The sequence below is a fragment of the Lolium rigidum genome, chromosome 6 (genome assembly GCF_022539505.1).
Source record: "Lolium rigidum isolate FL_2022 chromosome 6, APGP_CSIRO_Lrig_0.1, whole genome shotgun sequence".
NCBI lineage: Eukaryota > Viridiplantae > Streptophyta > Magnoliopsida > Poales > Poaceae > Lolium > Lolium rigidum.
The window spans coordinates 249986645-250000795 of NC_061513.1; the positions used below are offsets into that span (position 1 = coordinate 249986645).

Genomic DNA, 14151 nt, shown 5'->3' on the forward strand with positions numbered 1-14151 from the left:
AACCAGCGGAGCGTGTCTCTCTCCCACACAAGCATGATGTAATCCAATTTATTCAAACAAAAACAAAAACAAAAGCACACAGACGCTCCAAGTAAAGCACATAAGATGTGACCGAATAAAAATATAGTTTCAAGAGAAGGAACCCGATAATTTATCGATGAAGAAGGGGATGCCTTGGGCATCCCCAAGCTTAGACGCTTGAGTCTTCTTGATATATGCAGGGATGAACCACCGGGGCATCCCCAAGCTTAGACTTTTCACTCTTCTTGATCGTAGTATATCATCCTCCTCTCTTGACCCTTGAAAACTTCCTCCACACCAAACTCGAAACAACTCATTAGAGGGTTAGTGGACAATAAAAATTAACATGTTCAGAGGTGACACAATCATTCTTAACACTTCTGGACATTGCATAAAGCTACTGGACATTAATGTATCAAAGAAATTCATCCAACATAGCAAAAGAGGCAATGCGAAATAAAAGGCAGAATCTGTCAAAACAGAACAGTCCGTAAAGATGGATTTTATTAGGCCACCAGACTTGCTCAAATGAAAATGCTCAAATTGAATGAAAGTTGCGTACATATCTGGGGATCACTCACGTAAATTGGCATAATTTTCTGAGTTACCTACAGAGAATTAAACCCAGATTCGTGACAGCAAAGAAATCTGGAACTGCGCAGTAATCCAAATCTAGTACTTACTTTTCTATCAAAGACTTTACTTGGCACAACAAAACATAAAACTAAGATAAGGAGAGGTTGCTACAGTAGTAAACAACTTCCAAGACACAAATATAAAACAAAGTACTGTAGCAAAATAACACATGGGTTATCTCCCAAGAAGTTCTTTCTTTTTAGCCATTAAGATGGGCTCAGCAGTTTTAATGATGCACTCGCAAGAAATGGTATTTGAAGCAAAAGAGAGCATCAAGAGGCAAATTCAAAACACATTTAAGTCTAACATGCTTCCTATGCATAGGAATCTTGTAAATAAACAAGTTCATGAAGAGCAAAGTAACAAGCATAGGAAGATAAAACAAGTATAGCTTCAAAAATTTCAGCACATAGAGAGGTGTTTTAGTAACATGAAAATTTCTACAACCATATTTTCCTCTCTCATAATAACTTTCAGTAGCATCATGAGCAAACTCAACAATATAACTATCACATAAAGCATTCTTATCATGAGTCTCATGCATAAAATTGTTACTCTCCACATAAGCATAATCAATTTTATTAGTAATAGCGGGAGCAAATTCAACAAAGTAGCTATCATTATTATTCTCATCAAGTGTAGGAGGCATAGTATAATCACAACAAAATTTACTCTCCATAGTAGGTGGCACCAAAAGACCACTATCATTATAATCATCAATAGGAGGCAAAGTATCATCAAAGAAAATTTTCTCCTCAATGCTTGGGGGACTAAAAATATCATGCAAACCAGCTTCCCCAAGCTTAGAACTTTTTATATCATTATCAACAATGGTGTTCAAAGTGTTCATACTAATATTACTACCAGCATGCAAATAAGATTTCATAGGTTTTTTAATTTTCGCATCAAACAATCCATGTTTTAAATCAGGAAATAGAATAAGAAGCTCACTCTTGTACATTATGCCAAACTAGTGTAAACAAGAAACAAAAAGATGCAATTGCAGGATCTAAAGAAAATAGCTTCGAGCACACACACAACAGCGCCAGAAAAATACTTTACCTGAGACCGTAGTATGAGTGCCTTTTTACCTTTCCTCCCCGGCAACAGCGCCAGAAAAGTGCTTGATGTCTACGGGAGCTTCTATTCTTGTAGACAGTGTTGGGCCTCCAAGAGCAGAGGTTTGTAGAACAAGCAGCAAGTTTCCCTTAAGTGGATACCCAAGGTTTATCGAACTCAGGGAGGAAGAGGTCAAAGATATCCCTCTCATGCAACCCAGCAACCACAAAGCAAGAAGTCTCTTGTGTCCCCAACACACCTAATAGGTGCACTAGTTCGGCGAAGAGATAGTGAAATACAGGTGGTATGAATAAGTAGTAGCAACGACACCAGAAAAGTGCTTTGCCCAGGACAATAAACAAGCAAGTAGTAACGCAGCGAGTAGTAACGCAGCAAGAGTAACGCAGCAGAGTAACGCAAGAAAACGAGTAAACAAGCAGCGATAGCGTATTTAGGAACAAGGCCTAGGGATTACACTTTCACTAGTGGACACTCTCAACATTGATCACATAACAGAATAGATAAATGCATACTCTACACTTTTGTTGGATGATGAACACATTGCGTAGGATTACACGAACCCTCAATGCCGGAGTTAACAAGCTCCACAATAATGCTCATATTTTAGTAACCTTTAGTGTAAGATAGATCAAAAGACTAAACCAAGTACTAGCATAGCATGCACACTGTCACCTTCATACATATGTAGGAGGAATAGATCACATCAATATTATCATAGCAATAGTTAACTTCGCAATCTACAAGAGATCATGATCATAGCATAAACCAAGTACTAACACGGTGCACACACTGTCACCTTTGCACACGTGCAGGAGGAATAAAACTACTTTAATAACAAATCACTAGAGTAGCACATAGATAAATTGTGATACAAAACATATTGCAATCTTAAAGAGATATAAATAAGCACCTCACTATGCCATTCAACAGATGAATAAGTATTCTGTGAAATATAGCCTAAGAGACCCACACGGTGCACACACTCGTCACCTTTACACACGTGGGACAAGGAGTCTCCGGAGATCAACATAAGTAAAACTCACTTGACTAGCATAATGACATCTAGATTACAAGCATCATCATATGAATCTCAATCATGTAAGGCAGCTCATGAGATTATTGTATTGAAGCACATAGGAGAGAGATGAACCACATAGCTACCGGTACAGCCCCGAGCCTTGATGGAGAACTACTCCCTCCTCATGGGAGCAAGCAGCGGTGATGAAGATGGCGGTGGAGATGGCAGCGGTGTCGATGGAGAAGCCTTCCGGGGCACTTCCCCGCTCCGGCAGGGTGCCGGAACAGAGACTCCTGTCCCCCAGATCTTGGCTTCGCGATGGCGGCGGCTCTGGAAGGTTTCTATGGTTTTCGTCGAACGCCCCGAGGTTTTTAGGTCAGGGGCTTTATATAGGCGGAGAGGCGGCGCAGGAGGGCTTCTGGGGGGCCCACACCCTAAAGGGGCGCGCCCCCCCCTTGGCCGCGCCGGGGTGTGGTGTGGTGGCCCTGCCCCCTTCTCTGGCGGTTCTCGTGTGTTCCGGATGCTTCCGGTAAAATAGGAACCCGGGCGTTGATTTCGTCCGATTCCGAGAATATTTCGTTACTAGGATTTCTGAAACCAAAAACAGCGTGAAAACAGGAACCGGCACTTCGGCATCTTGTTAATAGGTTAGTTCCAGAAAATGCATGAATATGACATAAAGTGTGCATATAACATGTAGATAACATCAATAATGTGGCATGGAACACAAGAAATTATCGATACGTTGGAGACGTATCATGTAGTGCGGCGCAACACCAGGGATTCCGGCGCCAACGTGGAACCTGCACAACACAATCAAAGTACTTTGCCCCAACGTAACATTGAGGTTGTCAATCTCACCGGCTTGCTGTAAACAAAAGATTAGATGTATAGTGTGGATGATTGTGTTTGTTTGCGAAGAACGAGAAAGAACAATTGCGAGAGATTGTATTTCAGATGTAAAGAATGGACCGGGGTCCACAGTTCACTAGTGGTGTCTCTCCCATAAGATAAATAGCATGTTGGGTGAACAAATTACAGTTGGGCAATTGACAAATAAAGAAGGCATAACAATGCACATACATATATCATGATGAGTACTATGAGATTTAATCGGGGCATTACGACAAAGTACATAGACCGCTATCCAAAGCATGCATCTATGCCTAAAAAGTCCACCTTCGGGTTAGCATCCGCACCCCTTCCGATATTAAGTTGCTAACAACAGACAATTGCATTAAGTATGGTGCGTAATGTAATCAACACAAATATCCTTAGACAAAGCATTGATGTTTTATCCCTAGTGCCAACAGCACATCCACAACCTTAGAACTTTCTGGCACTGTCCCAGATTCAATGGAGGCATGAACCCACTATCGAGCATAAATACTCCCTCTTGGAGTTACAAGTATCAACTTGGCCAGAGCCTCTACTAGCAACGGAGAGCATGCAAGAACATAAACAACATATATGATAGATTGATAATCAACTTGGCATAGTATTCAATATTCATCGGATCCCAACAAACACAACATGTAGCATTACAAATAGATGATCTTGATCATGATAGGCAGCTCACAAGATCTAACATGATAGCACAATGAGGAGAAGACAACCATCTAGCTACTGCTATGGACCCATAGTCCAGGGGTGAACTACTCACACATCGATCCGGAGGCGATCATGGTGACGAAGAGACCTCCGGGAGATGATTCCCCTCTCCGGCAGGGTGCCGGAGGCGATCTCCTGAATCCCCCGAGATGGGATTGGCGGCGGCGTCTTTGGAAGGTTTTCCGTATCGTGGCTCTCGGTACTGGGGGTTTTGCGACGAAGGCTTTAAGTAGGCGGAAGGGTAGATTTAGGGGCGACACGAGGGCCCCACACACCAGGGCGGCGCGGGCCCTAGCCTGGCCGCGCGGCCCTGGCGTGGCGGCGCCTCGTCGCCCCACTTCGTAATCCTTTCGGTCTTCCGGAAGCTTCGTGGAAAAATAAGACCCTGGGCGTTGATTTCGTCCAATTCCGAGAATATTTCCTTTGTAGGATTTACGAAACAAAAAATAGCGAAAACGAAGAATCGGCTCTTCGGCATCTCGTCAATAGGTTAGTGCCGGAAAATGTATAATAATGACATATAATGTGTATAAAACATGTGAGTATCATCATAAAAGTAGCATGGAACATAAGAAATTATAGATACGTTTGAGACGTATCATCATTCCACCGAGAGAGCCAGAGTATATCTATCAGTCATTTGGATGGATAAATCCCACTCTTGATCCACGTACCTCAACCCTTTACTTTCCGAACACTTAATGCCACTTTTATAACAACCAATTTACGAAGTAGTGTTTGGTGTCATCAAAGCATCCATCCGGTGTAAGTGATTAACATGATCTCATGGTCGAAGGATTATGTTACTATGTATATTTAAATCTTGAAGCACACCGAACTTAATGACTTGATCATATGCTACGTTTACTATGGGTGTATGTCCATCCATCATTCACCTAATGATATGATCTTGTTATTAATAACATCCAATGTTCATGATCAGGAAACCATGATCATCTAATCAACAAGCTAGTTTAACAAGAGGCTTACTAGGGGCTCCTTTATGTTTACAAAACACACAAGTATTAATGTTTCCGGTTAATACAATTACATCATGGGATGTAAATATTTATCATGAACACTAAGATATAACAATAAATACTTTTATTATTGCCTCTTGGGCATATCTCCAACAGAAGTTTATGTAGATATTAACCATGAAGATTGCTTGGCGGTTCAATGGAGGTGATGGCTTTTGTAGCGTGTGTAGTACTCGCTAAGAGTTTGATGTACTAGATGGGCACTGCCGTTTTAATTATTGGATGTTTCTGGTTCCTATTTGACGAGGGGGTTTTGCATTTCCAGGACAGAAGGCCATGCTGGCATGATTTTCACTCTTATACGATGCAGTTTTACCTGGCTCTGGCTAGTGATCGAATCGGAGAACGGAGTACGGACTATCGGAGCCTCGCCGCCGGAGGAGCTGCACCCGGAGTTGTTCCTGTTCCCGATCTTGATTAATTGGATCGACCGACCACTGATCGAGCAGAGTCTCACTGTGAGCCTGCGACGCTGCGTACGAGAGGAGTGCAAAAGGGATGGCGTCCGTAGGATATGGGTACGGATAGAGCCATTTCATACCCGTACTCGTCACCTTCAATCTTACCCGTCACCCGTATCCATACCCGTCAATGGGTTCAAGTTTTTCCCATACACGTCACCCGACAGGGTAAATGGGTACACGCGGGTAAAAATACCCATGCTTACCAACACATCAGAATGATCAAAACATATGATAGGAGGTGAAGCAATCCAAAATAGGGTCTAATCCACACTAACCTACCAACGATTGTGAGACCAGAAGGGGTGAGGTTCAGCCTAGCAACATGAAGACATGATTAGGGGAGAAATTAAGTAGTTTAGAATATTACGATGGCCATTTGTCAAATTTAGATGGGTAAATGGGTACATGTGTATGGTTTCCACGATCCCATACCCGTACCCGCTCCGCCCGATGGGTATGATATTTTTCATATTTACAAACATATGGGTAATATTTTATCCCATACCCATATTTTTATTGAGGTTTTACCAGACGTGTACGCGGGTCATGGGTGCCTATTTCCATCCCTAGTCCAGAGATACGGAACGGGGCCTAGTCGGGCGTGCGGGAAAGCCAGAGCCCGGTGGGGAGCGCCTAACCATCACACCCTTAGTGATGGTTTATAACCATCGCTAAGGGGAACCCGTTAATGGACCAGGCCCCATTAGTCGGTTATTTAAAAAAATTCCAGATTCAAATTTTTTCTTAGATTCAAATTTTCCCAGATTCGAAAATTGCTTCGATTTAAAAATTTCCGATATTCGAAATTTGCTCAGATGTGAAGTTTGCTAAGATTAAAAATTTGCTTACTTCAAAAATTTGTTTGAATTTGAAATTTGCTTAACTTTAAAATTTGCTCCACTTTAAAATTTGTTAAAAAGAAAAAAAGAAAAAGAAAAAACCGAAGAAAAACTGAAACCCAAGAAAACTAAAAAAACCCGACGAAAACCGAAAAAACCGTGGCCTACAGCCTCCCAGCAGGTTAATGGACCGCGGCCCAAAACACTCCCGCGGATCATTGTATAGAATTTTCCAGCCCGGTGGCCTTGATGCACAACGCGCGGCTGGCGGCCCACCCTAATGCACGATGGTCGGCCCACCCTAATGTACAGGCCGATTCCTGATGGTAAGTACTACTAAAATTATTTGTGTACCCTCATGCCCATGCATCAGGTTTGGCCCATTGGGCTCCGCTCCTCCAAACGTCACGGCGGTCTCAACTCACACCTCTGCTGGGGGTGCACCATTTAATCAAGGTCGTGCACAAGAGTCTCCGGCTCCTGCTGGTCACATGAAGCTTATTTATTTTATACATTGTAATAGTGTAATTGTTTTTGTTGACGTAACTTTACGTGCGAATGCAACTCACGTTGTATCTTACGTATATGCACTTACATCGGTATAAGGTGGTAAACCACTGTACATCACATCCATCAGCCATCGAAGGTCTAGTAGATCTTCAAGCAAGGCACGCGCGGCCCTCAAGGAGACCACGGCTTAGCAACCAGATGCAGCGACGCCTTGAGTCGCACCGAGATCCCAAACTGCTCGCGCATGTCCACCTTGGACGTCCCGTTCGGCAGCTCCCAGTCGAAATGGTACAGCAGGCTCGCCAGAGCGAGCTCCATCGACGGCGCGGCGAACCCAGCCCCTGGGCACCCCCTCCTCCCAGCGCCGAACGGCACGAAGCTGAAATCCTGCACCACCCCGTACTCCGCCGGGTCATCCATGAACCGCTCTGGGATGAACTCGTCGGCGCGCTCCCACGTCGCGGGGTCGCGGCCGATGGCCCAGACGTTGATCACCACGCGCGTCCTCGCCGAAACGCGGTAGCCTAGCAGCTCCGTGTCCTCCAGCGTCTCCCGAGGTAGGAGGAGCGGCAGCGGCGCGTGCAGTCGGAGGCTCTCCTTGATCACGGCCCTGAGGTAACAAAGCTGCTCGAGGTGGTCCTCGTTGACGTGGTTGGCGCCGTTGACGGCGGCGCGGATCTCGTCCTGAAGCTTATGCATTTCGGACGGGTGGTTGATGAGCTCCGCCATGGCCCATTCCAAAACCGTGTATGTCGTGTCAGTGGCAGCGGCGAACATATCCTGCGTAATTGTGGGCAGAAGTTAGGTCACGCTTGCTATCTCCGTTCCAAAATGTAATCATTTTTACAAAGCTAAATTTTCTAAAAAGATTTACATTTCAAAGCAAAGGTCATATAGTATATATATCCTATGTGTAAGCAGCAGGAAAAGAGTGAAAAATAATTAAATAAGGCCAGTACCATCCAAGGGTTTGGTTACCGCTCGGGAAATCTGGTTCTCGGACGGTAACCGGATATCCCGACCACCCTCGAGATTTTTTTCCATTCGGGAGCCAAAACCTTGGTACCATCTAATGTATTTCACTTCTGCATCCTTGAAGACAAAAGATGCCGCATACACAAAAATACGTGGAGACTACATGAAGAGTCCGTATCCAAGAAAGGCACTACCACCATATAGAACTTTGAGAGCGGCGAGTAACGCACTACAAGACGTTGCTCACTTGCTCATCAACCAAATAGGGTGTCGGATAAAGGATATCGTATTGGATAAGCATTGGTGGGGACAAGTGAAGATGATCAGAGTCAGCGCTTCCTGTAGCTCTGACCTCTCAACACTCTCACATGAACACACACGCTCTTAGAAAGAACCCAGGAAAAAAACACACTCACACACCAAGGAAGACACAAGGCTTTGCCGTGAGACTTCATTGGCACCAACACGAATGCTACATGGTTTCTCTGCCCACAGGCCACATTTTCTCATTCCTTTCGTCAGCTTAAATAGGCAACACAGGATGACACCTGAGCCCACACCGACCCACTAACACCATGCACTAACCCACTAACCCCTAGCCCTATTCTCACGAGTTGGACTAGTCACTTGCATGACTAGTTCTCGAAGGCCACACTGACCAGGCTAAACACCACACGCATGAAGCTAGCCTGACAGTAACAACCTAACCACTAGCTAGTTCAGTGGTGAAGGACATAAATGATCAGTGGTAGGGAGACTAAATTTTTAGAAAATAATGCAAAAACCAGAAATGGTAATGAGACATTAATGTATATAAGATTATAACATAATCACTTACAAAATATAAACATATTATATTTTATTATAATTAGAACCTACAGACATACCAAATTGTCATCTGAGTGGCAAAGGTTTACTCTTTAAAAAAATATCTTCTATAATTCTATCGATTAGGACTTTTGAATATCTCTCGTTCGATGTGCAACTCTATCTCGATTACCTTTATCGTTGGAAAATATAGTTTAATTGTTATCGTCGTCACCGGTAAAAGCAAAGTCAATTCATTGAGCTGATAATGTCGCCGGAGAAAACATGTGTGCTTTTTAAATATCAAGAAATGTTTAAAGCCACTAATTCTTCGTGTAAGAATAACAAATAACTCAATGATATCTTGTATATAATAAGGTTCATGATAAATCTTCGTAATACAAGCAATCTTATTCACGTTGAACCTTAAAAGTTAGTCTATATTTTTTATATCTAATTCTTCTTTTCGGTTCGAAGACGGTTTTACGGAGTGTTCACTAAAACAAATATACCTTTTTTATATGAAGTCCCTTTTTTTATGTATGATCACTCAAATTGTTTAGAAAAAATGCGTGCATCTAAATATAGTCATCTAAATATAGTCACCAAAAAATGCGTGTATCTAAATATAGTCACCAAAATGCGTGCATCTAAATATAGTCACACAAATTTCATGCATGCAAAATGCTGATGTTGTAGTGCAATTAAAGATGAGAGAGAGGATACTAGTATCATAGATAGATACAGTATTATAACACATACTACTAGAAAAATTTAATGTCAAGTAAATCTTTTGCATTGAGATTCTACAAATCAATTAATACAAGAAGACTATAATACTAGTATATGATACAATGCATTGTGTAGATAGTAACATGTAGTGATACTTGTATATGATACTATATATTGCAACTAGTCTAACAAGATTAGTTCCAACATGCACCTGGGTTCTCTCTGCTGTTGCCTACATAACATGATCGAGCTGATCGTTGTAGTGTCATGCGGGACCAAACATAGGAGGAGTACGTACGTACTTACCAGCATAATGGCCTTGATGCGGATCTCGTCAAAGTGGACTCCGCCGGCCTCTTCTCCCGACTCGTTCACGTCCAGCAGCACGTCCACAAAGTCCCGCCGATCGTCCTCGCCGTCGTCGCCCACCGGCCGTCCACCAGCGAGGCGCCGCTGGCGGTGCACCGCGATGACCCGGTCGAGCAACCCGTCCAGCGCCTGGAACGTGCGCGTCGCCTTGGCATTCACCCCCGCCAACGTGTCGAGCCATGCCAGCCACGGCACGAACTCCCCCACCGTGGCCGTCCCCAGCAGGTGCTCGAAGTCGTCGAGCACCTTCCTGAGCTTCTCTCCGCCTTCGTCGCCGTCGAGCCCGTATTCCCCGTCGCCGAACGCGGCCCGCCTGATGACGGCGTTGGAGTAGGAGGTGATGACGTCGCTGAGGTTCACGGCGCCGCCCGGCGGCGAGCGGCGGACGAGGCCGAGCAGGGCGGCGACCTCCTGCTCCCGGACGCGGCGGAAGGAGCGGATGCGGCGCGGGTTGAGGAGGTGCACCACGCACACGCGCCGCGCCTGGCGCCAGTACTCGCCGTAGGGCGCCAGCACCATGTCCCGGCCGTAGAGGAGCTTGTCGGCCATGAGCATGTGGGCGCGGCTCGCGTAGGCGAGGTCGCGGGTCTTCATGGCCTCCTGCGCCGCGGCGGCGGAGGATGCCACGACGGTGGGCACGCGGCCGAGGCGCAGCAGCATGACCGGGCCGTGCGCCTCGGCCAGCGACCGGAGGTTCCGGTGCGGCAGGGACCCGAGAAGATGGAGGTGGCCGAGGATGGGAAGACCCGGCGGGGACGGAGGAAGCCTCTGGCCGCCATTGCTGCTGGGTGTAAGAAGCTTCTTCTTCTTCTTTGAGGAGAAGAGGATGAGGACGGAGAAGAGTGGCACCAGCAGAGCGAGGAGGAGGAGGAAGAGCGGCGAGTGCCGCACAGCAAAGAGTGACGAGGCATCCATGGCTGTGTTGTGTAGAAAGCATGTGCAAATGCAGGCGGGCTCTCTTTCTGTTTATGTAGTTCATGCGAATTACTACTGTAGAAGTGTAGAACTCGGGCGCCGTTTGACTCCAAAATGATAATCTCACATAAGGACAGTCTACCCTGTAGACAGGATGTGGACTTGACAAGTTCATGAGTACCGCACGCCAAATGCAGCTAAATTATAAGGTGAGGTGTCGCTGCTCGGCTACTATATATGGATGGTCGGTTTGGTATTTGGGCACGTGTTCACCGGCGCTGACGCTGACGGAAATGGCAAATGCTGTTATAGAGTACCTCGACGATGTGCATCTTGTATAGAATATATATATATCTTAATTTCTCGCTGGAAATAATGTCAACAGAGCACCAGAATTCATGTTGGACAACGAGTTGAAACATGAAAGTGAACATGACCCCTTCCAGAGGATTCGCAAATTGTCAAATTAACATCCCAGTAATTAGGGCCCACACAGATCGTGTTTCGCGTCACATAAATCCAAACCGGATCACATATTTACATACCGTGGCAAAGAATTGCTTGACTTGTGTGCAGACATGAACTGGCTCAACTGTACACACTAGTGGAGAAGAGGCCTTTGGACCCAAGCAAATGACCCACTGCTGAACCAAACCGGCCCAATGCCTCCATCGGACCCGGTTCGTTCTGCCCAGGACGACCCCACCCGCTGGCGCCTGTCTCGTAGCGGCCTTTGGACCCGGTTTGTCACACAAACCGGGACCAAAGGGTCCACCCAGCAGGCGCGGCGAGCCGTGTCGGCCCGGGAACCCTTTAGTCCCGGCTTGTATGACAAACCGGGTCCAAAGGCCCCCTCCGGCTATATACCTTGCTCCTTGCCCAAGTGTGAGCCACACTTAGCCATTTTTTCACTATCTTCACAAGAGGGTGTATTGCTCTCCTCTCTTCTTCACATGCATAAGAGGTGTTTGATGAAATGCTTAAGAGGGTTTGCCACTTGAGTTTACACAAATCAAGCCACACTTAACTTGCTTTTTTCTTCTTCATCGAGGTTAACAACTTTATCCTTTTCATCCGCAATTGATAAAATGCATGTGTATATATACATCGTGATGTTACGTAATGGTTTTGACCAGCTTAATTATATCATGCGGATGAATCGGCAATGGATGTACATTGACCGACGGTTTGACGAGTTCACTCGCGGGCCTGGATAATTTTATGGCCGTGGCGGAGGCAAACAAACATGGTGGCTTCATGTATTGTCCATGTGTGGACTGCAAGAATACCGTAAATTACGCTCGCTCGAGTCTCATTCACAGCCCACCTTCTGCGATCCGGTTTCATGCCCGAGCTACTATTGTTGGACCAAGCACGGAGAAAGAGGGGTTATGATGGAAGACAATGAAGAAGAGGAAGAGGATGATGACGGTTATCCCAATTTCCCTGAATACGATGATACCGCGAGAAGGCAATGAAGACAATGAAGTAGAAGATCAAGAGGCACCGAGATGAGCCCGCCGATGATGATCTTGGCCGGGCCATTGCCGATGCAAGGAGAGAATGTGAAACCGAAAAGGAAAGGTTGGCCTTCGACAAGATGATAGAAGATCACAACAAATTGTTATACCCAACTTGCGAAGATGGCCATAAAAAGCTAGGCAAGACACCTGGAATTGTTGCAATGGAAGGCGGAGAACGGTGTCACCGACTCAGGATTTGGAAAGTTGCTTGACAATAATTAAGAGGAAGCTTCCAAGGGGTAACGAATTGCCCGCCGATACGTACGAAGCGAAGAAGATTGTCTCGCCCTCTAGGATTAGATGTGCAAAAGATACATGCATGCATTAATGACCGCATCCTCTACCGCGGTGAGTACGAGAATTTGGATGCATGTCCGGTGTGCACCGCATTGCGGTATAAGATCGGACGAGATGACCCTGGTGATGTTGAGGGCGAGCGCCCCAAGAAGAGGGTTCCTGCCAAGGTTATGTGGTATGCTCCTATAATACCACGGCTGAAACGCTTGTTCAGGAATAAAGAGCACGCTAGGTTGTTGCGATGGCACAAAGAAGACCGTAAGAAAGACGTGATGTTGAGGCACCCTGCCGATGGATCCCAATGGAGAAAAATCGATAGAGAGTTCCCAAACTTTGCACAGGATGCAAGGAACTTAAGGTTTGGTCTAAGTACGAGATGGCATGAATCCTTTTGGAGAGCAGAGCTGCAGCCATAGCACCTGGCCTCGTGACTCTTTGTATATATAACCTTCCTCCTTGGTTGTGCATGAAGCGGAAGTTCATTATGATGCCGGTGCTCATACAAGGCCCGAAGCAACCCGGGAACGACATTGATGTGTACCTGAAGCCATTAGTCGAAGAACTTCTACAGCTGTGGTCCCTAGCAGGTGTACGTGTGTGGGACGAGCACAAGCGAGGAGGAATTTGACCTAAGAGCGATGCTTTTCGTAACCATCAATGACCGGCCTGCTCTTGGTAACATTTCAGGACAGTCAAACAAGGGATACAATGCATGCACACACTGTTTACATGAGCTCGAAGGTGATTATTTGGAAAAAGGTCGGAAGGTCGTGTACACTGGGCATCGTCGATTTCTTAGGATTACCCATCCCGTAAGAAAGAAAGGAAAGCATTACGACGGTGAGGCTGATCACCGGAGGAAGCCTCCCCATCGTGATGGTGTTGATATATTTGGTATGGTCAAGGATCTAGATGTAATATTTGGAAAGGGTCCTGGCGGACGGTCCGTTCCGAATGACGCTGCCGGACACGCGCCCATGTGGAAGAAGAAATCTATTTTTTGGGAGCTAGAATATTGGAAAGTCTTAGAAGTCCGCTCTTCAATCGATGTGATGCACGTGACGAAGAATCTTTGCGTGAACCTGCTAGGCTTTCTGGGCGTGTACGGGAAGACAAAAGATACACCAGAAGCACGGGAGGACCAGCAATGTTGGAAAGACCCCAAAAATCTGCATGAGAGAGTTAAAGGACGTCATTTATCCAGCTACGCTCTTACAAAAGCAGAGAAGGAGATATTTTTTGAATGTCTTAGCAGTATCAAGGTCCCGTCCGGCTTCTCCTCCAATATAAAGGGAATAATAAATATGGAGAAGA

General features: G+C 45.6%; 1 protein-coding gene across 1 annotated transcript; it reads right to left on the reverse strand.

Annotated features, from left to right (window-relative positions):
• Positions 1–7390: 7390 nt before the first annotated feature.
• Positions 7391–11022, reverse strand: LOC124658938 (cytochrome P450 71A1-like). The gene is made up of 2 exons (XM_047196923.1): positions 10040–11022; positions 7391–7999 (listed from the first exon to the last, which is right to left on the reverse strand). Exons 1-2 carry the CDS (start codon positions 11015–11017, stop codon positions 7391–7393), a joined length of 1587 nt encoding a protein of 528 aa, XP_047052879.1. The 5' UTR covers positions 11018–11022.
• Between the last annotated feature and the right edge of the window lie 3129 nt (positions 11023–14151).

Coding starts and splice junctions, on each gene's coding strand:
- LOC124658938 (XM_047196923.1), bottom strand. CDS start 11,017: ATGGATGCCTCGTCACTCTTTGCTGTGCGGCACTCGCCGCTCTTCCTC. Junction 8,000..10,039: donor GCATCAAGGCCATTATGCTG/GTAAGTACGTAC, acceptor ACAATTACGCAG/GATATGTTCGCCGCTGCCAC.